At 46.5% G+C, this 22,240-nt stretch overlaps 1 protein-coding gene across 1 annotated transcript; it reads right to left on the bottom strand.

The window, feature by feature from the left end:
* Positions 1–425: 425 nt before the first annotated feature.
* On the bottom strand, positions 426–21,000 carry LOC131702924 (complement C5-like). Its single transcript, XM_059005603.1, has 41 exons — positions 20,870–21,000; positions 20,019–20,211; positions 19,745–19,907; positions 19,135–19,205; positions 18,790–18,881; positions 18,386–18,468; positions 17,678–17,768; positions 17,189–17,294; positions 16,507–16,642; positions 15,576–15,691; positions 15,013–15,213; positions 14,267–14,470; positions 13,176–13,385; positions 12,615–12,764; positions 11,870–11,999; positions 11,534–11,599; positions 11,277–11,345; positions 10,547–10,744; positions 10,061–10,145; positions 9,723–9,811; positions 9,230–9,369; positions 8,506–8,733; positions 8,209–8,269; positions 7,749–7,838; positions 7,292–7,504; positions 6,913–6,991; positions 6,609–6,768; positions 6,311–6,403; positions 5,680–5,851; positions 5,143–5,348; positions 4,651–4,803; positions 4,504–4,566; positions 3,910–4,037; positions 3,398–3,500; positions 3,133–3,207; positions 2,679–2,784; positions 2,246–2,329; positions 1,720–1,809; positions 1,288–1,371; positions 1,066–1,204; positions 426–746 (listed from the first exon to the last, which is right to left on the bottom strand). The coding sequence occupies exons 1-41, from the start codon at positions 20,932–20,934 to the stop codon at positions 602–604; spliced, it is 5,130 nt and encodes a 1,709-aa protein (XP_058861586.1). The 5' UTR covers positions 20,935–21,000; the 3' UTR covers positions 426–601.
* Between the last annotated feature and the right edge of the window lie 1,240 nt (positions 21,001–22,240).

Genomic DNA, 22,240 nt, shown 5'->3' with positions numbered 1-22,240 from the left:
CTATAATAGAAAGATTCCCACACCGCCTGTAAAGGTATACTCTAGGTCAGGGTCCTGGCGAGCCCCTCGCTCCACCCCTGGACCTGGAGAGACCCTCTCCAGCAGGGTTTATAGGTGTCTTTACTTCCTCAGTGGCTAAAGATCTGGAACTCCTGTTTAACCTTGACTGACTGAGCCAATAATTGGTTCAATGAAGTAAGTGAGAGATTGGTTGAAATGAAAACCAGCAGCCTCTGCAGGACCCGGCTAGGAGAGCCCTGCTCTAGGTGCTGTAATCGAAAGTGGATTGGGATTTGATTACTTTTATTTTTCTTTATCATTATCAGACTGAATACATCATACCGCAGAACAGCCTCCTACACACTGTTTAACAATTGCAATTGGGACACCTTTCAAATGAGAGTGCGCCAAACTCCAGCCATGAAAACGTTCTCTCTTATCTTTAATACACATTACATTCTATATTGTGAGCACACTGTTTTTTCATGTTTTAAATATCCGATTCCTCCAGTAACAGACACGGTAGCATTTGCACAAGGTTTTCACACCGTCTCGCTCGCCAAAATTATCCTGCCCTCCTCCCCCTCCTTCTCCCCCCCGGCTAGATGTCCGTGCAGCCGAAGATCAGAAAGTCTTCAGAGAACGTCTGCATAATCTTCAGGAAGTTGCTGCAGGCCTGGCTGTTGCAGTCTTCCTCGGACGGCCAAAACTCGATCCAGGACAGGGGGTCCAAGGGGTAGGTGTACCTGTGAGAGGACAGAGGAACGCCCGTCACACTTTCACTGTCTCAGTTCCTCTTCCACTGTCTTGTCTACACCAGTGCTTCTCAAATCCAGCACTTTTTTAAACCTCTCTGGACTGGAATGAGATCACATGGACTGCAGGCATTTTATTTAAGTATATACTACTTGCCTATTTCTTTATTTTAACTCGGTTCGACTAGCTCTATTGAATAATACTATTGTACAGGGCTGGTTGGTTAACTTGATAGTTTTTTTTTTTTTACTTCAGTTCATCCTCATTAGAACTGGTATGTAACGGAAACAGATCCAATAGATCTCTTACTTGAATTGCATATTTTCCACTGAGAGCATTCCTTCTTTTCCCATGATCAGGTAGTGCTTGCCCTCTTGTAAGTTCACGTCGCTGCACGTTGCCTTTTTAATGAAGGTGACGACCGTTTCTTTTCGTACCCTGTCCAAGCCTGTTTGGAAAAGGAGAAGGGTGTCAGTTCTCGGTTCAGACTCGTTCTAACCTTTTTTCAAACAGCCTTCGAATTTCTCGTACCCTTTTTAAATATGTCTTCCATTTCGGCTTTGTAATTAATAAAATGTCCTTCTTCACTGGAGGACAGAATCTTCACCTTGTACGCTGAAACAAAGACAAGAACAAAAATACAATTAAACATCACGGCAGGCTCCTTTCATTGAAATATTAACGGGTAAAAAAAAAAAAAACTGTTCTAGATACTGAATATTAAAGCATAGGAAACAGCAAGGCTTCAGCAGTAATACCAGACCGAGGCAGACAATGTACACAAAATACGCCATCAGGAATAATACTGACAGGATTATTAAATGGCCAAAACACATAGCTAATGGATTTCTTCCACCCCTTGCAGACAACTTATCCAGGGTTAGTACTCTTGATATTAATAACAATAATTCAAATGCGATGAAAGAGTGTGATTTCACAGCTCCGGCAGAGGGCTGACCGTACCGTACTCGATGTCGGCTTTGCAGGCCACTTCTCGTCTGTTGTTCGCTGTGGAGGTCAGGCTCAGGTGAGGCTGCGTGTGACCGCATTGCACTGGGGAACAGGGGGGGAGAGAGGGGGGGGGGGGGTCAACCAGACAGAGCGACACACTGAGGGCAGCAAGGCGTGTTATCACAAGTACTCGCAGCGTAAAAACGTGTTTACCGATAGCGCTGCGGTTATGGAGAGCGCTGACCCCTGCAGGTGAGATGAGGTAATGCGATGCAATCACACTGGCACTACCTGTTCCGCACCAGCAGCAGCACTCACTGCCTCACTCACCCTCCATGCACTGGCACTCCGCACCAGCAGCAGCACTCACTGCCTCACTCACCCTCCATGCACTGGCACTCCGCACCAGCAGCAGCACTCACTGCCTCACTCACCCTCCATGCACTGGCACTCCGCACCAGCAGCAGCACTCACTGCCTCACTCAACCTCCATGCACTGGCACTCCGCACCAGCAGCAGCATTCACTGCCTCACTCACCCTCCATGCACTGGCACTCCTTCCCCTGGCACAGCTTCACCAGCTTCTCCTCTTCTATCGTGTACAGCTTGGAGCACTGGCGATCTGGCAGCCCAAGAGAACAGAGACAGCAGGGTTTACTGCACAGGGAACAGCTGATCTGGGCTGAGGCATGCCGATCTCAATATTATTGTATTGTACAGATACCATGTAGCTGTGTGCAAAACTGAATTAATGTCGCTCTCAAAAGTAAAGCGTTCTCTATTCTGTTTCTTTTCCATTATAAAGAGGTTGGACAATAAAACGTGGTGCTGTAGGTGTTTTGAATGCGCACACCCTCAAACGACTTAATCTGTGATACTTAAAGACCCTAAAACCAGCGGAGAAGCTCTGCCTTAAAGAGTTCATAAGCAACTTCAACTACATGCCGATTAGGAAGGGAGTGAAGGCTTACCTGGTGCATGGTACTCAAAGACCTTGAAAAGGGCGGGGCTTGCCATGCCAGTCTTGAAGAGTTCCTGAACCCGGAACCCCACGCACAGGTATTGATCGGCTGGGATCTGGAGGAAACGGGAGAAACAGTGACACCTAGTGGCGGAGGCTGGAAGAGCTCTAGCAGTGTGAAAATTCATGCAATTCATTTTCAGTTTCATTGTTTTCCACCGCGTATCCGCGGGAAACCGTTGCTCGAACATTGCTGAGCTGAGTCATTGATCCTTATCTAATTCTCAGTAGGGCTAAGTAGGTTGTTTGTACTGCACGGAAGAATACGGCAAACCTGCACCCAGGAATCCTCTCAGGAACACGACCGAGCGACACTGCAGCAAATCAGACTCGGTACCTTCTTTAACCAGCTTGCCATGCCTGCCAGCCTCTTGAAATCAGACCAGCAGAAAACACATACTCACGTATTCCAACTGAATGACAACGCGCCCGTCTGCAATGGCGTAGTCGGCAATCAGCTGATCCACGCCGCTCGCCAGCTGCAAAACAAAGAGAGCTCCTTGAGATCCCCAGTACTACAGTCATGTGTATTACACTCTGTGTCAAAAGGAGCCACTGCAACAGGCAGCGCTGAAAGCAGATCTCGTCCAGCGTCGGTGTATCTTTTTCAAAGAACGGCCTGCATGCACGAATCCAATGTCTTAATTGTCATCATTGTTTTTTCCTTACTGTGGCTAGGTCTTCTTGCACCGGCTCCATACCAGTCAGGAGGTAGATTTCCATGACGCTGAGGTCGGATTCAGAGAGGGCCTCATTCTCGCCAGGCACGTATCTGGGACGGACACAATGCTTTAAAAGACAGCGACCCCAGCACGGCTGGTTCCTCTGTAAGCCCATGTGAGTTTTTTGTTGCACAAGAAACTTATCCTCCTCATGCAATTGTCTTTCTTGGACTTTACAAATGCATTGTGTGTGCTTGTGCACGGATGCCTATATCTAATTATATTATATTCTAGGAGCATGTGCTGTACAGTGTGCTCCATCAATTCGTGTAACTGCATGACAAGTGATAAGTGGTCCCCCTTATCCAGCAGTCCTGACTGTATGACTAAGTTTAGAAAAGGAAACTACATGCATCTAACTCTGTGCTCCCGTCCTTCTAAAACGACCATGCATGTACTGTAGATGAAAGCATGCAGAGACGTGCGATCGCGCTGCTTTGTGACAGACAGAGAACTCACTTTGCACACGCTTCGATCCGACGTGTGGGCCCCGAACTCAGGGCACGGTCATCCTGTAAAACCTGAATCTTGAGATCGAACACACAGGAGCCGTCGGGGTCGTTGGTTTTGTAATAGACCGTCCTGAGCTACAGGAGGGAAAGGGTGGCATGAGAAGCAAGAAAGATCTCGATTGCTTTTAATAGGATCGCTTTGAAGGGTCTGCTTGACCCGCAGCGTTGTGACAGCAAACAAAAAGATCCATCGCTAAGGGGACCAGTTACAGTGTTGCGAACGCTGTTTTGAAATCAATTTTTTTTTTGTGATCAAATTTTTATTTGAGAAATGAGATACACATAATACATCAAAATGTAACTAAATTGAAGTGTAATTTTAAAAGCCTTTATGAGCTCAAAAATAATAAATCAAATAATAATTTCGACAGCATGGCGCAGTACCTGGCCACCAGGTGGTGATGTCTGCTATGCCAAAATTCCATTTGAAGTACAGATCATAATGTTCAGCTTTACATGCGACTCGCAGTTAATGCACGTAGGAACCCCAAAGCGGACTGTCATTTTGCACAAGAGAGAGAGAGGAGCTGACTGCACTTACATTGACTACAGACACCCCTTGGCTGCTGCCAGTGCTCACAATGACATCGTCTGCCTTGGTGACCTGGAAAGACAAGAAGCCGGGTCTCAGGTGACTTGCTACAGGCAGCACTTGTGGGCTAACGCAGCATACACTCCATTTACACACCTCAACTGGTTTTGCCAGTGGCTTGGCTTGAGTGAGCTCGAATCGTTGCAGGTCCCCCTGTTTCTTGTAGGCAGCGTTGATGACCATGTCTAGACTGGAGCGCTTAGCCAGCAAGGTGTACTCTGTCAGGGCCTCCAGAGCGATGACTGTGTCCTGGGGAGACCCAGAAGGGAGAAGAGCAGAGAGTACAGAGAGATTGGGGTGCTGTCAGTTAGTGTGAAGACTGCTGGCCTCCAGTGCGGAAGGCTGTTGGGTTTGAGTAGCTCAGCGGTTAGAATTGCAGTGGGTTAAGTGGAGAGCAGCTTGGTGGACAATCAATCGGTCATTTCAAATCATTTTTTATATAGCGCCTTTCACGGCGAGCCGTCTCCAATCGTTTCACAATCAAATAAGTCAAAGCGGCCTCTGAAAAGAAAAGCGCACAGTTCCTAATCTACTGCTGCTGAAAAGAGACAAGAAGTGCAGTGAAACGCCGCCAGGGCCCAGGCATACCTGCGTGGAGTAGAAGCCGCCCCCGTATCGCTGCTCGTCGGACAGCCAGGACACGATGGGGTTGCAGTAGGACACACTCCCGTACTGCAGGCTGGTCAGCAGGGCGTAGGACGTGGTCTCCACCATGCGAGCCGTGGCCTTGTTGGGCAGGAAGGAGTCCAGCGAGTCATCTTTCTCCTTCCACATCCGCAGCACAGGGGGTTCGCCTGGGCAACACAGCACAGGCTGGTCCGATTCAGGCAAACCCAGTCGAACCCCTCGGACCATCCCTACTGCTCAACTTAGCCCTTGCGTCGTTCCCCGTTAACGGTTAAAAGCAGCGACGCCCCACCCTTGCAAAAGCCTGATGGTATAACTGCCTTTGTGTTTTACATCGTCGTCGCTGCTTAAAGAAAACTGCACCCAAGCAAACCCTTTTTCTATAATCCTTGCTACCCCCCGGGCCGGGTAACCCGCGGTCCTTGTGGCGGAGCTGCTGGAGATGCAGTGGGAGTGGAAGCAGTGTTGGCTCACCGCTCAGCCTCACTCCCTCCTTACCTTTGACTTGGGCGTCTTTCTTCAGCTGTTCGAAGACGGAGTGGGCAGTCCTGTCCCCTTTTTCCCGCAGGACCAGTGCGTACGCAGTGATGGCCCGCGTGTAAACAGTCTTCACCTTCTTCACGTTGCTGTGCAGATAGTCTGTAGCCTTATAGACGGCATCTCGAAACTCCTGATAACGAGCGAGACAAGCCAGTCAGGCCTCCAGCCCTGCCAGTGCGGTGAAGCAGGCCCTCCGTGGCTCACAGTGAAGAGGTAGCCAAGACTGTGTTACAATAATAACTACACTGAGCTTGACGATCTTTTAATGTAATGGGATCCCGGTTTAACACCTTTCTTCACTGTGAGCTCACTCCTGAACTATGAGTGAATTTAAGAGCTGACTTTTACACAGCGTTGATGCTAGTTATTGCAAACTGATGGGATGCACTGTGGCACCCCCTGGTGGAACACAGTGAACTGCACCGTTGTGAAGCGCATCAAGAGGCAGCTACCAAATATAATGACTTGAAGGAAACTCCCCACCCCACCCCCTCAGTGATACTTTAACAAATCCTTTTCTACAAACCCTGCCCAAATCAACACTGTTGTCATCGTGGAACACCGGCGCGTTAGCAGTTCCCTCCCTTACCTGCAGGGGGCATGCTTTCATAGCCCTTTGAATTCCAATAGCAGTGAAGGCAGTCAGGTATATGGTTTGTTCGTCTGAGTTTGGTCCAGCGCCCTGCCATGAAGTTAAAAAAATTTAAAAAATAAAAAAATTGGTTTTTTTTGCCCCCGTTAATCCTGTGTTTTAAATAACAATGCATTCTAGAACAACGTAATTGCATTGGTTTTTATAAAGTATAGAATGGGTGTTTGCACTCAATATAAACACATTTACATTGCACATCAGTTGAAGGTCATGCGTTGTTTGTTGCCTGGGTTACCTTTATTTTGACAGGCTTGTACGTGGACAGCTCCCTGAAGGACCCGTCTTGGTTCTGACATTTGCCTGTGAGCCAGAAGATGGTGTTACACACCGACATGTGATCCACCTGCAGGTACTGACTCACTTGCCCCAGAATCTTCACAACGAACGCCGTCAGCCTGGAACAGAAAGACTTCCCCTTTAAGATCCGTCTCACCGGATGGTGCTGTGGGTGTGCGCCAAGTTAAAATCCACATGCATCCGTTTGGTTGCTACAGTAACGTGCAATGCAATAGTATGTATTCTTTTATTAAACAGCTCACCATGTGCTGGGCTCCCCCTCCTGCCACATGCTGTAAGAATAGTCTCCCTTATTCTGGAACGACAGAATGCTGGCGATGCCTGCAAAGAATCCAGGGAGGAGGAGTTCAGTGATCCTGCCTAGCAGGGGTCTAGCATGCTTTCACACACTAGATTTAGTCAGTTAAAAAGATGCTGCACACATAGAGATGTGCTCTTCTACACATAAAAACTTGATCAGGTTTATCGCTGTAAGGCAGTTAAGAATAATCAAGACAATAGGAGAGAGAGATAGAGGGAGATGTATCGTTGCGTGATGCGCTGCAGTGCAGACGGAGTCTCTCTGGCTGCGTGTGCAGTGCCCATGATACAGAGACAGACGAGGGAGTCGGGCCGGCCCACCTTGCTTCAGCTTCCTGCGGAGCTCCAGTCTGTTGGTGAAGGAGTCCGGACCCAGCATGTCCCACTTCTCGCTCTTCTCCAGGAAGTGGAAGACGTAGTAGATGGGGGCGATGCCCATGAGCTCCGCCTCCCCGGAGCCGCGCGGCAGGCTGGTGAGCTGCTGCAGGCCGCTGGGCTTCAGCACGGTCGAGATCACCTCCCCCAGCAGCTCCCCTGGAGGGGGAGGACACAGGGATTTCAGAAACCAATGCATCTGCAGGGTGATTCAGAAACTCACTCCGCCTTCACCATGCCTACACGACTCTATCGAACCAATCAAAGCGCTTAAACATGGGAGCAGGATAGCCCCTGCTCTAGTGCGCCCCGCTGCGTCAGGAATAAACTGTTTCAAATACGGCTCCCTTAAAGTCTTGAATGTACCGTAAACCAGCATTATGCTGTGCAGTAGAGGCATTACCGTTCACGCTGAGTGTGCGCTCCACCTTGGACCTGGGCACCTGGCCCCTAGGGCTCCTGTTCCTGAACTCCACCCTCCTCTTCAGGGGCCCTGAAACACAAAGCGAGGGGGTCGGATACAGAGAGAGCACACAGAGGCCACGCTGTCACACGCTGTGCCTCCCTGGGACTGAGTGCTAACGGGGAGCTGGTGTCAATGGGGTAAACTTTGGTTTTCAAAACCGTGGGGCAGTTTCTGTAGCTGGGGCATATCGTGATGAAATAAAAAAAAATAAATAAACGTTCATTTCATTTATTCAAATAGAAAATATTTTTTATTGTATTGAGACCACAGACATCAGAAACAGAGTCACGATGGAGATATTTCACATGAAAAGAATACTTCTAGAAACAGTTCATTACTACCAGGCTCTGCTTTCTCCTCTCTGAGAGGGATCACCCATAATTACTCAGCGCCTCACCATAGATACCCTGGGGGTCCAACGTTCCAGCGTCGGAGATTTCAGTTTTGATGCCTTCAGGCTGCAAGTGAAAAGTTAACAGGGAAACTGCCTTCAGTTGTATGAAGCAAAATCACAGCCTGATCCTAACAGAGGAAGATCTTTGAATTGCATCCACATTAAACAATGAGAGACTGTCTTAACGGGGAGCTGGTTAAGTCTGTATACACTGTACAGGTACAGTACATAAGCCAGGCATCCTAATTGCTAACACTAAATATCCCTGCCCGTACATCTCTGTGTGTCGGCTTGTCTTACCACAACGTTGAGCATCTTCACCAGGATCTCGGAGCCCAGCTGGGAGCGCAGTGTGAATCTCAGGCGGTGCAGCCCTGTCTCCAGGGGCAGGATGGTGTGGGTGAAGGCTCTCACTGACGAGCCCTGGATGACGCTGTACTCACAGGGGGTGATCTGGGTGGTCCCGGCCTCCGTCTTGGAGCCTTGGAAGAGGCAGATCCCCTCCTCGACCGTCAGAGTTACGCAGTACTGCCGGGAGAACACCAGTTCAAGATACACTCGGGCCGCCTCTCAGCCAGCTGCTTCTCCTTGTGACTGGCAGGATTAGAAGCCAATCGCTAGGACCACTTCCTCTTCCCATGGTCTAAACCCGAGCCACATTGGTGGCAACTGACCCCAGGAATCACAAGCAGGGTAAAATGTCTCTGCAAGCTTCCTATACATATCAATTCAACACGCATTCAAAGCACACAAATTCAAATGCACAATCGAGACCCACACAGTGAACAGTTCTGCATTGCAGATGAGATGTATACGGAACCATATCCAGTTCTACTGTAGCAATCGCAAAGGTCTCTCTGGAACTAGCGCTAGTGAGATGGTTTGAGAAGTGTTGCAAGAAAGCGGGTTAAAGAGTTTGAACAGGGTAAAGAAACAGCACACCTTCTGCCCAGCCCAGCCCAGCCCAGCCCAGCCCAGCCCAGCCCAGCCCAGCCCAGCCCAGCATACTAAAGCCCTGGCTCACCTTGGAGCTCTCATCCCTGTAGTTGTAGACAGAGCCCTGCAGCACCACCTGCTCGCCGCGCACCACGGAGTATGGCATGGGCACATTGATGCTGGTCTGTTTGAAGACCCGCACCTTCAGAGGGTCAGCTTGGCAGATACCTGGGCAGGGGAGAGAGACAGAGAACAGAGAGGCTCGGGGTGGAGTTTTGCAGGAAAGTATGTTCTAGACACTATCCCAGATCAGCCCTCTATCAAAGCCTATCAAACGCTTCCTGGCCCATCACAACAGAAACTGATTTGCAACAGGGAGTGCAGCTTTTACATCTTCCAGAAGACAGGGCAGGTGAGGTGTGCCGTTCTGCATCGGAGAGCCCCTGCCTGAGTGCTAGAGATGACAGAGAAGTCCACCCCCTGTATGTCTGTCTGCAGGTCTGCTGGGTTAATCTATCAGTTTTAGAGGCACAAATGGTCATACCGTGCAATTATAAATTACGACACAGCTTAGTTTTTACCGTTGTTTGAAACTGCAACAGCCTTCATTTCCCAGGTTGTCAAAGAGTCAGGCAAGACTGTAGAGAGCGTCTTCGTTCCTGAGCTTGAACTGTCAGGAGGTTAGAGAAGAAGTATGAGGAGGCAGACACAAGGCTGTAGACTCGATTTGTACAGCTGTAAATGCAAAAGTATGTGGGGGAAACTACAAAGCGTTGTGTAATTCAGTGTGTTAACATTATTCAGCAGGCTTCATTTGACTTTACGAAGCACAATTAATGAATTCTATAGGGCGATGCAAAGCTTCTGGCCCTAGCTGTACTACTGCTGCTATTAATAATAATAATAATCTGATTATTACCTGATTTGATGGACCTCCCAGAGCCAGGTTTCAGGAAAGTAACTTCGGACCTGTGCGTCATCCAGCCCAAACATAGCCACCAGCTCTGAATTCAGAAACACAACCCAGAAGGGATGCTGGTGACAATCCCTCCTTGTTACCCCCAGTACTATCTGGTACAGTTTATCACTGCCAGCTCCCTGGCCTTACAGAGAAACAGGCTCTTTTAAGAATTTCTTTTTCTATATACCCAGGATCTTCTCTTCTAGTCGAAAAAAAAAAAAATCGAATGAATTGATTCATTTTATTTTAGTATTTCTAAATTTAGCACCGTTGATTGATTCAAGCGTTATAGATGTTTCGGAACACAAAATTAATAAATTAAGAGTTACAGCATGACCAGAAATGCTGGGTTTTTTCCTGCTTCGTTAACCCTACCAGAACACGTAAGATCTTCTTTAGGTTCTGGTTATTTTTTACCGTGAATAAGATAAAGGGGGGGCTTACCCATTCGCGCCAGGACGTATACTCTGTGGGACTCTTCCCGCAGCTTGTTGGCTAACTCGCAACACACTTTAAAGGCGTTCTTGCACTGCATCACTGTCTTAATTCTCTTAGCCCGGCTGTCGCAGGACTCCCCGATGGGATAACTGGCGGCTCCGTCCTTGCAACAACGCTGCACTCGGGGGTCCTTGTAGGAGGAGGCTGGGCAGAGAAAGAGGTGTCACAGGGATGGGAATAAGACTCCTATTTCACAGCAGTTCCACCCATTCCAGGTTTTACAGCAAGCTTGATTAGCCACAGTGTACAGGTAACAAGCTGAGGCGTGTCTTATTAAACTCGTAGTAAAACACGGAATGGATCAAACAGCTATGCAATGGGAGTCTTGTTTCCATCCCTCTGTCAGTTTGCACATGCAAAGCAATATGGATTTGAAAATAACATAAGTAGTGCATTTGTTTTTAAAATGTTGCAGGTTTCCCATGCTTTCCCAATGGTTGGTAAATGCATTTACCAAAGTTGGCATAGCTTGTCATACCTCTCTGGGCTTTACAGTAGTTGCCTACAGTATGCCTTAACATGCTTTCAGTATGCTTTGTTAAACTTTACTCTAGCTATTTTTAGGGCAGCTTGTAAGCGTTTCTCTTTCTCCCCGGCAGGCTATGGAGTGTTCTTTATTAACAGGTTGTCTTCAATAGTGTTACGCTACTTAGGGTTCTGGTTTCTATTGTCTTGCCTTTCTTCTGGATTTCTGTTTTCAGATCCACGGATCGTTCTGTCCTGGTGTTGTTTGCGTTCGTGTCGCCTGCAGGGAAACAGACTTGCGTTATGTTAAAGAAAAAACTGCTATTACTTTATTTGTCAGAGCCCTCAAAACTAGCACAGAGCATTTCTTCAGTTCAGCTGCTGTCTCTTGCCCCTAAACACAGTTGCCTTCACTAACTCCTCGATTGCATTGCTCTAAACTTCATGGGCTGATTTCTCGTCACTTGCCTGTCTTGGTTTTTTTGTTGCGATTCACTGATCGCTTCGGCCTGTTGATGTCTGTGCAGAATTCCCCTGCAATGAAAACAGTGTTGCCTTACATACGTTCATTCTCATAGGTTCACTTGAACAAATATTGCTGCTTTTATAAAAAAAAAAAAAAAAAAGAGCCTGTTTCAAAGGTTACAGTCATTTTACCATAGTTCAGCATGTTGGCCATGTTTCTGAATAGCCTCTCTGTGCTTACCTATGCTTTACCACTCTTCAATTCTGTTTTATTACACTTTAAGGTGGTATAAGGAACAGGGCGGCCCCCTTTCACCTGCGATCGGCCTGGTTGAGTACCTTTGGGGTCCCGGGCCTTGGCGTTGGCGTTGGTCATGAAGGTGAGGCCGGCGAGGCGAAACACGTCCTCATTGTTAGCCCCCCCGCCTCCACCACAGCCCTGGTCACTTTGTTCCAGAACACGCATCACCTGAGATCAACGCACACACACACACACCGATCAACGTGAGAGAACTGGAACACCTGGGGCTGTCGCACCAACGACTAGATCGGGGGCTGGGGGGGCGAGCCCTGGTCCTGAAGAGCCCTGAAGGGGCTTCTGGTCTTCCTTCCACCCGAGTTCTCAATTACTTAATTGAACCAATTATTTTCTTAATTGGGTCAACACTAACCTTTTTTTTTTCAGGTCTTTAGTCATTGATCCAATGATACCAGGACCAGGTTTGTGGCTCTCCAGGACCAGGTTTTGCCACCCCTGTACTACAGTATACAATGTAAGCTGAACACAATCCTAGTTCTGGTCCAGATACATTAGCTTCTAGACAAGATCAGTAAAAAAACAAAATCTCTGAGCTATTAGCCTACACCCTTATTTTACCAAAAACTGGCTACATGTACAATACAGCTCTATATACCCCCTGCTCTGATTCCAGTTCTGCGTTATAAACCACTGTACTACAATGAGGGACAGGTGCTGTGTAATCATTTGAAATGACTCGTATCTGCAGGCTATCATCGCGTTGCTGGGCTGCTGCAGGACGTGACGCAGAGCCCTGGAAGCACTCGCTCCTGGTCTGGGACTCGCCTTGGCCATGGAGTCCTTGCTTTTGCTGCGGATCCCATGGAGGGCACTGTCAGCAGCGGACAGCGCCACGTAGGAGTTCTGCTCTGCCTGGACCTTCAAGCTCATCCGATTCCCTGGCTGGTACTCCGATTCTGTACTTGACAGTTTCACCTGGAAAACATTGACGATCTCGTTTCAGACAGCGGCTGCACAGACAATATGGGCAAGCTTTATTTTTTATTTTTTTCATGCTTTTTGCCTGTTGTGCCCCTTGGAACAAGATGTATATTGCATTCCTAACTTTAAAAACGACCATTCCTTTTAGTAGATATTAAAAGATTTGCAATGCTGAGGCTGTTTTATTTTATAGTGCCGAAATATTTTACCCACTGATTTAAAATGTCTATTTTTTTTCCCCCCCTTCACCACAGCAATTCCCCACACAGCTCAGGAGAACTGAAGGCTCAGCGGGCGTCCTGCGATCCCACAACCAAGCCTATTGGAGCTTTACCCTGGTAATCTGACATTTCAATGGGTCTTCTTTAAAGAGACCTTGTGAAATACGCAGCAGAACTGCCACACCTGCTGGTTGTTGACACACTTCTCCACGACGTCCAGCCAGACGGAGTCAGCGACCAGGTCCGCCGTGCCCTCCCCAGTGATGATGTAATACACCAGGAGGCGGGCCGAGGGCACCATGTCACCGGTCACCCTGAAGTTCAGGTTCTGAGAGTTGGACTCTCCGATGCGACGTATAGAGTCAAATTTCACTATCTTGCCCTTGGAGATCACCTGGAAACAAAGAAATGGGTCCCATCAGGAATATGGGACTGCCTGAGGCCCCACACCTGTGAGATCCCCCACCCACCCCCAGGTTTAGATTGCTGGTCTCCCCTAATTGAGGGGTTAGTATTACAAAGTATTACATAGTAAATGGAACCCAGTTTATTATTATTACTTATCTGTTACTTTGTAATTTTTTTAAAAATGCACACTTCTTGCTGTTTTAAACGACATGTAAAGCGCTTGGAGACACTGGTATGAAAGGTGCTACATGAATGAAATGCATTGAAACTGAAACTTGCACCCGCCTGCTTGTATGACTTACCCTGCACACCCCTCAGTCCTTCACCAGGCTTTGTTAAACCTGCTAAACATCCCGAGTGCAGGAACAGTAATGAACGACAAGCATGGTCTTAAAAATATACCCATTGAAAAAGGGCAGTGTTGCATGATACGCTGCCGGCACGGATTCTGTCCTGTCCCCTGTCCTGAGACGAGATGAGGTTAAAAGCTCTGAACCCACGAATGGGAGCCCTGCCCTTTTTGCATTGAGGTTGAGATGCTCGCTCGCGGTGTGTCAGGTCGCCGGTCGGAGCCCAGCCTCTGCCCTGTTAGAGCAGCTGCAATGTTATGCCACGGCAATACCACATGGCAGTGATGCATCAGGACCACTGTGCAATAGCGGCTACAAAGCCAGCCGTAGTGTTGAAATTGCTGCTAACGGCTATCTGTTCTGCAGAGGTTTTCATCTTGATAACTACTGTATAAAACTTTGTAAAAAAAAAACAAAAAACGCTCCGTTAGAAACACTGCAAGCGACTGCACAAGTTTGTCATTGCATTCATTTAGGTTAGTGAATTGTGAAATGCTAATGCAATGTGTACTCCTACCTGGTAGCTGTAGAATTTGACCTTATTTTTGTAGGGGCTGGGGAAGTAGATGTTGATGCTGACGTACTCCCCGACGTGCAGCTGTTTGTGCTGGGAGGCCCAGTCGAGGTAGAGGTAGCTGCTGCTGAGTGATTTGTACGCCACGGCCTCATACGTACGCACAGCCCGGTTCTCTTCAGGGAGGCTTCTGTCTTCGGTCTCCAGCTGAGTTAGAAATCACGTGAGCCCCTGTTAGAACCCTCTCACTGGGACCCCGTCGCACCCCGAAATCCACACCCCAACTGCAAACGTTTCTTAAACATCAAGCAATTTCTACTGTATAAATAAGACCAATGAATGTTACATACATCTGAATTCAAATCGTGACTTTTTTAAATAATCCGGCAGATCTTAAAACAGTAACCCGTATGTAAAGAAAGGACCCTATTTTTCTGACTGAGGATATCCCTCGAAGCATATCCTTGGAAATGTAGGATATGCTATAGAGGAGTATGTCACAGCCTTGACATGCATCTAATGAACCTTGTAACACTAAGCCACTTTGTGGAGTGGAAGTTGGTTTCGGGAGACTAGGTTTCAGGTCACTGCACAGCACACCAGGGTAGACTTGTGGCTCCATTTCAGCCAAGCTCGATACAGCAAAGTTGCCTCAAACCCGATCTCTCCCGGTCTCCTGGAACCAGGTTTCAAGCCACTATGCATGCAAATTGAGCTTCCCAGGGTTTGGCAGTTATGGTGCTCCTGACCGTGAACTCGATCTTGGTGGCGGTGGAGGGGATATTGATGACGAAGAGTGCGGTGCCGTCCTGCACGCTGGTGAAGCGGAGTCCCTCCGTGGAGCCGTCCGAGATGATCTGCGTTTCCTCGTGCCCTTCGCTGAACGCAGATGCCCGCAACCTGACCGGGACCTTCCCCATGTAGTTACCCTGAGGATCCTTCACCTGAGCCTGCCGGACACACACAGGAGAAGGGGTGGCGAAGGGGTGAGGTCATGAAAATCCACAGCCGTGCAAAACATAAAAGAGGGGGAATCATCTTCCAACGCTTACAGCCACAGCGCATGCAAAAAAAAACAAAAACCAACACGGTACAGTGTACAATTGCTTTTTACCACGTTCACAGTGCTTGCTTTGGAGTTACACTGACAAACACTACTTGTCCAAACATTTGTCTAATAATTAATTAACCTGTTTTTTTTTTGTTTGTTTGTTTTTTTTGGACTTCTGTATCCCGCTGGATATTTCAGTGAGATTGCTGCCTGCTGTACATCACCCACTCAGTGTTTTCAGATGGCAGCCAGCTCACTTACCCTCAGATAGTAGGGCAGTCCGGGCTTCACAAACAAGGGGGTCGCCACCAGGTTGATTGAGTACGGAGAGATGACGAACTTCACGCTGTCCAGCTCGCCCTCCTCGGAGATCCCGCCTAGGAACACACAGCAAGGGGAGCTATGGGTTTGCTCATCAGTATACTGCATGTAGGGAGTGTGGCTCAGTGCTCTGCCTCAGCTGAGCTGCCTGTTTAGAACTGTCACGACACAGCCATGTGCATAGCCAAAGGTTTGCAGATACTTATTTGAACATGGGTTGAAAGCTGAGGCAACACAAAGCCACTTTGCAGCTTGGAACTTGGTTTCAGGAGACTGTAGGTTTCAGGCCACTGCACGGCACACCAGGGGAGACTTGGGGTTTGATACAGCGAAGTTGCCTCACACTAGCTCTCCTGGAACCAGGTTTCAAGCCACCATTCCTGATTGGAGCGAAGCCCTCTGCCAGGTTCTGATTCATGATAACCCTGAGGGAAAGCCCAGCACTCTTTAACTGGTGCTTTGCTGGTTATGCTGGTTCAGGAGACTCAGTACTGGTTGAAGAGCTGCCGACACAACTGACCCATGAGAAAAGAGGTCCATTAAAAACCCCTTTACTGAAAAGTTCCAAAGTCAACTTGCTGAACTCAATGTCTGTTGTAATCTGCTAATTGAATATATTTGCTGTTTTGGGATTGTAGTTCCCAGCTCTTAACTGGTCACCAGTTCAACAGCAGTTGCTGTGATTTTCATCAGGGAATTGACCTTGTTGCTCCTTGATTCATTATCAGTTAAGCCTTGATACAGCTTCACCCAGCGTTCATTCCCCCCACGCTCAATCAACCAAATAAAATGTGTGAGATATCCCAAAATTGTTTTAACAGTTTCAATTTGCTTAATCTCTGCGTGGATTCGGGATTCGGTGTGTTTTTACCGGTAGATTCGAGCACAGCGACTGCAATGTAAAGGAAGCTCCCATCCAGGTCCTCCAGGCTGCTGATCTTCAGAGCGGGTAGAGTAGCCAGGGCTGTCTTTGTGTTAAAGACCACTTCCACCTTCCCCTGCTCCATCTGGAGAGGCACAGGAGGAGACACACTTACTACCTTTTGTGTTACAAGATTTTTTTTCATGCCAAACTCAATCTGGTTTTCGATGGAATCAATGCAAACCAATTTCAATTGTATGCCCGACTTGATAACTCCCAAGCAGGCTAACGACCTTTTTTTATTATTAAAAAAAAAAGAAGTTATTTTAAATAACTGCTAATAAAAACCTTTTAAAAATATGTTAATTAGCTAAAAAGTTATACACTTAAAAGGTGTGCCTTAAAAGTGGGACAGGTTTGACATAACTGTAAATAAAATCCACAAAGCCTGCCCACTCTATGCAGGGATGGAAATGAGACTCCCATTGCATTGCAGTTTGATCGACTCCTGGTTTTACTAGGAGTTTAATAAGACGCACCTGAGCTTGTTACCTGTACACTGGGGCTAGTCGAGTTTGTCGCAAAACCTGGGACGGGTGAAACTGCTATGCAAAAGGAGTCTTATTTCCATCTCTGTTAGGAGGCAATGTATCAGACCTAAGGGATGCATGTTCTGTGTGTGTCCTCTTACCAGTACATGCTGCACTGCCTGTGGTATCATGTTGGTAGTTTTCCCTTTAATAATCCCATAGCGGATAAACACGTCTGCACTGGACATCGGCGCTCCATGGAAGTAGCTGCCAGAGTAACAACGGTACACAAGGGTAAGTCTTTTTTGATGCCGGGATTTATATTATAAATAAATTGAGGGCTCATCATTCTGCTATGGTGTAATATCGTACATTCAAAAGACCGAATGTATTTTTTTTTTTTGGCGTGCCCAATTATTTAACCCGTCTCTTTCCGTGTTCTCTCGTCACGGCAACCCTCGATACAAAATCTCAGGAGAGCTGAAGGGCAGTGGGCGTCCTCCGATCCCACAAACAGGACAGCTCACCTGTATCCCACAGCTGCCGGCCTTCAGAGAACAAAGGCCAGCCCTGCAGACGCACTTTGGAAAATGATCAAAATCACCATCTGTCTGTCTGTTTTGTTTTGGCGCGCCTGTGTGCCCACTCACCTGGACTGGACTGTGAATTTGAAGTTTTCAAACTGCTCATAGCAGATAAAGCTGGATTGCGGCTGGATTGTAACAGAGAAGCTGGGCAGAGCTGCAGAGAATGGAAACACGCTGGTTAGGACTGAGAGCGGGACCACACTTACTGCTGAGGATACAGGACGCTGTTCTGAACTTTCTAAATGTAGTCATTTTTACAGAGCGAGAAGCATTTTATTTGCTTTGAAAATGTGCCTTTGCCTTCGCACTTGATTCAAAACTAGATACTATGGTACACTGCGCTTACATTTAATACTTATTGATAACGTTTACAAAACAGTGCTGTAAAGTATGATAAACTGAAAAGGCACATTTGCCACAGTCAACCTTAGATATTGAAAGGCTATGTACCCTAAACACTTTATAAGGTATTGGGAAAACTGAACTATTTCATGCATGAAATATACAAAATTGCTGAAAAAAGTAGTTTTGGACTCAATGTATTTTTCATTGACTTTTGTTCAACAGGGAAAAAATTGAAAAAATGAGGTGATCATGCATATTTGCCTCTTCCATATGTCCCCCCTATAAAGACTAGAAGATTTTGTTTGTATCCGTCCCTATATGACGTTGCCGTGCATGAAAGGGTTAATTGGGGATCCAGTTAAAACAAATAAACAGAAAGGATTACGTTTTCCGTGGTTAGTATCACAGTTCTCATTGTAAAGGTACCATATTCTTTGACTTCGAATTCCGCAGTAGCAGAGGTGGTGAAGTCACTGGTATAGGTTGCATCTATTTTCCAGACTCCGTACCTAGAAGAGAAAACAGGAGAGGCGAGATTCTCATCCAACGAAAAGCTGCGTCAAAAAATATGAATTCAGCTTCCAGGTCTCTGATAGTGCAACGCTATAAAGTGTCCCCTCTCCTCCATGTTGGCGCACAGATATTAAGAGTCCCCCAGCACTCTTTTGCGTCGGACACAGTGTTCCACTGGTTCAGTAAAGCGGAGTGGCACAGCCCTTGAATAATTTCACAAATCAACATAACACTGTCACGCCGAGCTGCTGGGAAAGGTACTGACAAAAAGCTTGGGAAATGGATCTTAATTGGAGATTTTTTTTTTTCCATCTTACTTAGGCTTGAGAGGGATCTTAAAATCCGGCAGGGATATGACCCCAGTAACATCTTTTTCTTCCACTATGTCCACTTTCACTGCATCTGGATCCTGGTCAAACAAACAACATTGGGATTCAATGTGGAATATTATTTAATTGTAAAGCCCTAAGTACTGGTACTGTTATAAAATTGATAATAAACAGCGACCAAAAATAATGAATCTAATCTTCCCCCAGCTCTCCTGAAACCCTGCCTGAGCTGGGCTACGGAACCCAGGTCAGCTTAAAGAACACAGCCAGTCTTCTCTTGGTCATTTGATCTCACACCACCAACAGATAAAGGCGCTGCTAGCGCATACACACCATGAACGTGACAGTAATGGGTCTGTGTGCCGGCCTCAGTTCTTCATTCAGAGAGAAGATTCGGATTTTCACTGGAAACAGAAGGCAAGCAAATACAAATAAATAAATCAATACAGGACGCGGCCATTGTACAACGAACTGATAGACAGACAGACAGATATAGATAAACAGATGGATAGAGACAGACAGACAGACAGACACATTGATAGATGGGTAGACAGGTAGATAGACAGACAGACAGACAGACAGACAGACAGACTAGATAGATAGATAGATAGATAGATGGGTAGACAGGTAGATAGATAGATATAGATAAACAGATGGATAGAGACAGACAGACAGACAGACAGATAGCTAGATAGATTGATAGATGGGTAGACAGGTAGAGAGATAGACAGATGGGTAGACAGATAGATAGATAGATTGATTGACAGATAGATAGATGGGTAGGCAGGTAGATCGATAGATAGACTGATAGATGGGTAGGCAGGTAGATAGACAGATGGATAGATAGATAGCTAGATTGATTGATTGATTGATTGATTGACTGGTTGATTGATTGATCGGCAGATTGATTGATTGATTGATGACGTGTATGTGAATGTCCTACCAGACTGCTCAGGGGTGTAAAAGGGCTTGTCTGTCTGAATGAAGAGGAATCCATTCTGGTGAGACACAGTCAGCATCTCCACCTTGTTGAGGTCACTTGACAGCGCCTCCAGGTACACAAAGGATCTCAGGGCGTCGCCTTTGGGAAAGTCTTGGGGCAGCAGCTATCAAGAAGCAATGACAGAAACAGACAGACAGGCTTTTGTATATAATTCAAACCTGCAGGAGGGGGTCCTGCTGGCCTCACAGGACGCCAGGTGACCCTGGACAGGTACCTTTAGTGTGGCGGAGTTCTGGTAGCGGTTGGCTGCGTTGAGCGTCACCGTGTCCGTGGCAAAGGTCTTCTTCTTGTCCGGGTAGCTCTTGATGGACAGAGTTAACTTGGACTCGCTCTCGTACCCGAACAGCTGGACCACCACCCGCTCCGAGGCGTCCACGCGCAGGATTCTGGGGGCCGTGATGAGGTACCTGCCACGTGGGTGGGTGAATATTCGCTTTACAAACTTTCAGAAAATGATAGGGTAACATAGTGCGCCAACACACAATAAACTACGCATTCGGTAACTTTTCTTAAATTCATGTCAAAATGTACTGGTATTTATACCCTTATAAAAAAATGTGCCATGGTATTTTTGCATGGTAATTTTGCAGGTTTCCCATGCTCTCCATGGACTTATAACATATGGATTTATCATCGTTTACCATATGTTTTTTAATATGCTTTACCATACCTCTCTGGGCTTTACAGTGCTTACCTGCGCTTTACCATGATTCCACTGTGCTTCATTATACTTTGCTGTGCTTTTACTATGGGAGCAGGCAAGGTGTAAGTCACAGAGAGGGAACTGAAGATTCGTAGACTGTTTGTGAACTGAGAGCTGGTTTTTATTATGCAGCGCGGATGCTAGATACTTAATACAACTGCACATACTTTTAATTCGGGACACTATGGAGCATGTGACGAGCCTTACTGACCAGCTTCATGTGCGCTCTCTCTCTCTCTCTCTCTCTCTCTCTCTCTCTCTCATTTTGTAAAAGTGTAATCATTTTTTTTTTAATTTAACAAGTGTCTCTAGGCAGTAAAAAATAAAATAAAATAAATAAATTCGTCAATAGGCATACTTACGTTTTTTCTTGGGCATTGGTCCCCCTCCAGTACAGTAGAAGACTAAGAATACCCAAAAGCTTCATTGCTGGTCAGACGCAGGCTGTATGGGACTGAAGCGTTTACTGGAACTGCACGGGCTCTCCAGAATCCAGTTAAAACCTGGCGTGTTTGTTGACATGGCCTTCATTGTGTACTTCCAGTTAATTATTATCACCACTGACCCCACACAACCTTCAAATGGACAGAAATACAAACAACTATAGATTAAAAAAATTTAAAAAAATATATTGAATTGTGTGTTCAGCTTCAGAGGAGCATCTTATCAAACGCTTCACACAGTTTCAATGCATTATCTACCGTCCTTAATGACTATACTAGCATAAACTGCTTCTGATAAGACTCCCTCAGCGTTGTGCGGGCTCCACTGCGTAACATGATGCCCGCTCGTCCCCACCTCACTTCCCAACAGACAGCGTAGAAGGAGTCTTTTCAGAAGCAACGTTTAGCTGGAGTAGTTACTAAGCACAGATAATAATGATCTATGCTGAAGCAACACTATAGAATCATACAGAACACGCATGTTATAGGATATTAAACACACCATAAATTAAAATGCAGATGATATACGTGTTATTAATTGTGAGTCACCCAACTGCGTACCAAGTCACAACAGCGGCAGTGTGTATGCCTTGAGTAGAATTTAAACTTTCATCCACCAATTAGAAAGGTCCTTTAGAAAGCATAGCCACACGGTAGTTGAGAGTGAATTAAGATATAATGTCTAGCTTTTTAAAAAGTATCAGCAATGAGAAATTTAAAGAAACTGTATACGAATCTGAATTTTAAAGACTATTAAAGTTGCAGTAAAGGCACGGTTGATGAAATCGGGGAATAATGGGCTTGTCTCTGCGGCGCGGTCAACTACCTGACGTTAATGACCTCTAGTCAGGAGTGCTATTGCGTAAAGGAAAATAAAAGACGATGTCAATAAAGTACACAGTGGATTTACAGGAAGGCAGCTTCGATAGGGTCAGTCAACAGAGACAAGGTTTAAGAAAAGGTCGACAAGGACAGGATAGCTTAGAGGGGCTGGGTGAAAGAGTCACATGGCAAAACGTTTATAGAACATGGGCTTGGTTTATCAAACGTCTACCACTGGACTAAGTTTGCAGCCTTTATTTTTAAAATGAAACAAACTGTTACAGAACTGGCAAGATTAAACTGAGGTGCTCACACACAGAGGTCTTTAATGAACCTCCCGAGTTATTCATTATGTTTCCTTTTAAAATAGTGTTCGTGTTTTTTTTTTTTTTTTATTCCTTCTCTAATAAAAGTTGATAAAGACCCAGTAATGCCATTCAAGATATAGTACTGGCTATTTGGCCAGTC

The sequence above is a fragment of the Acipenser ruthenus genome, chromosome 31, assembly GCF_902713425.1.
Source record: "Acipenser ruthenus chromosome 31, fAciRut3.2 maternal haplotype, whole genome shotgun sequence".
Classification (NCBI taxonomy): Eukaryota; Metazoa; Chordata; class Actinopteri; order Acipenseriformes; family Acipenseridae; genus Acipenser; species Acipenser ruthenus.
This window is presented reverse-complemented; position numbering and strand designations above follow the sequence as displayed.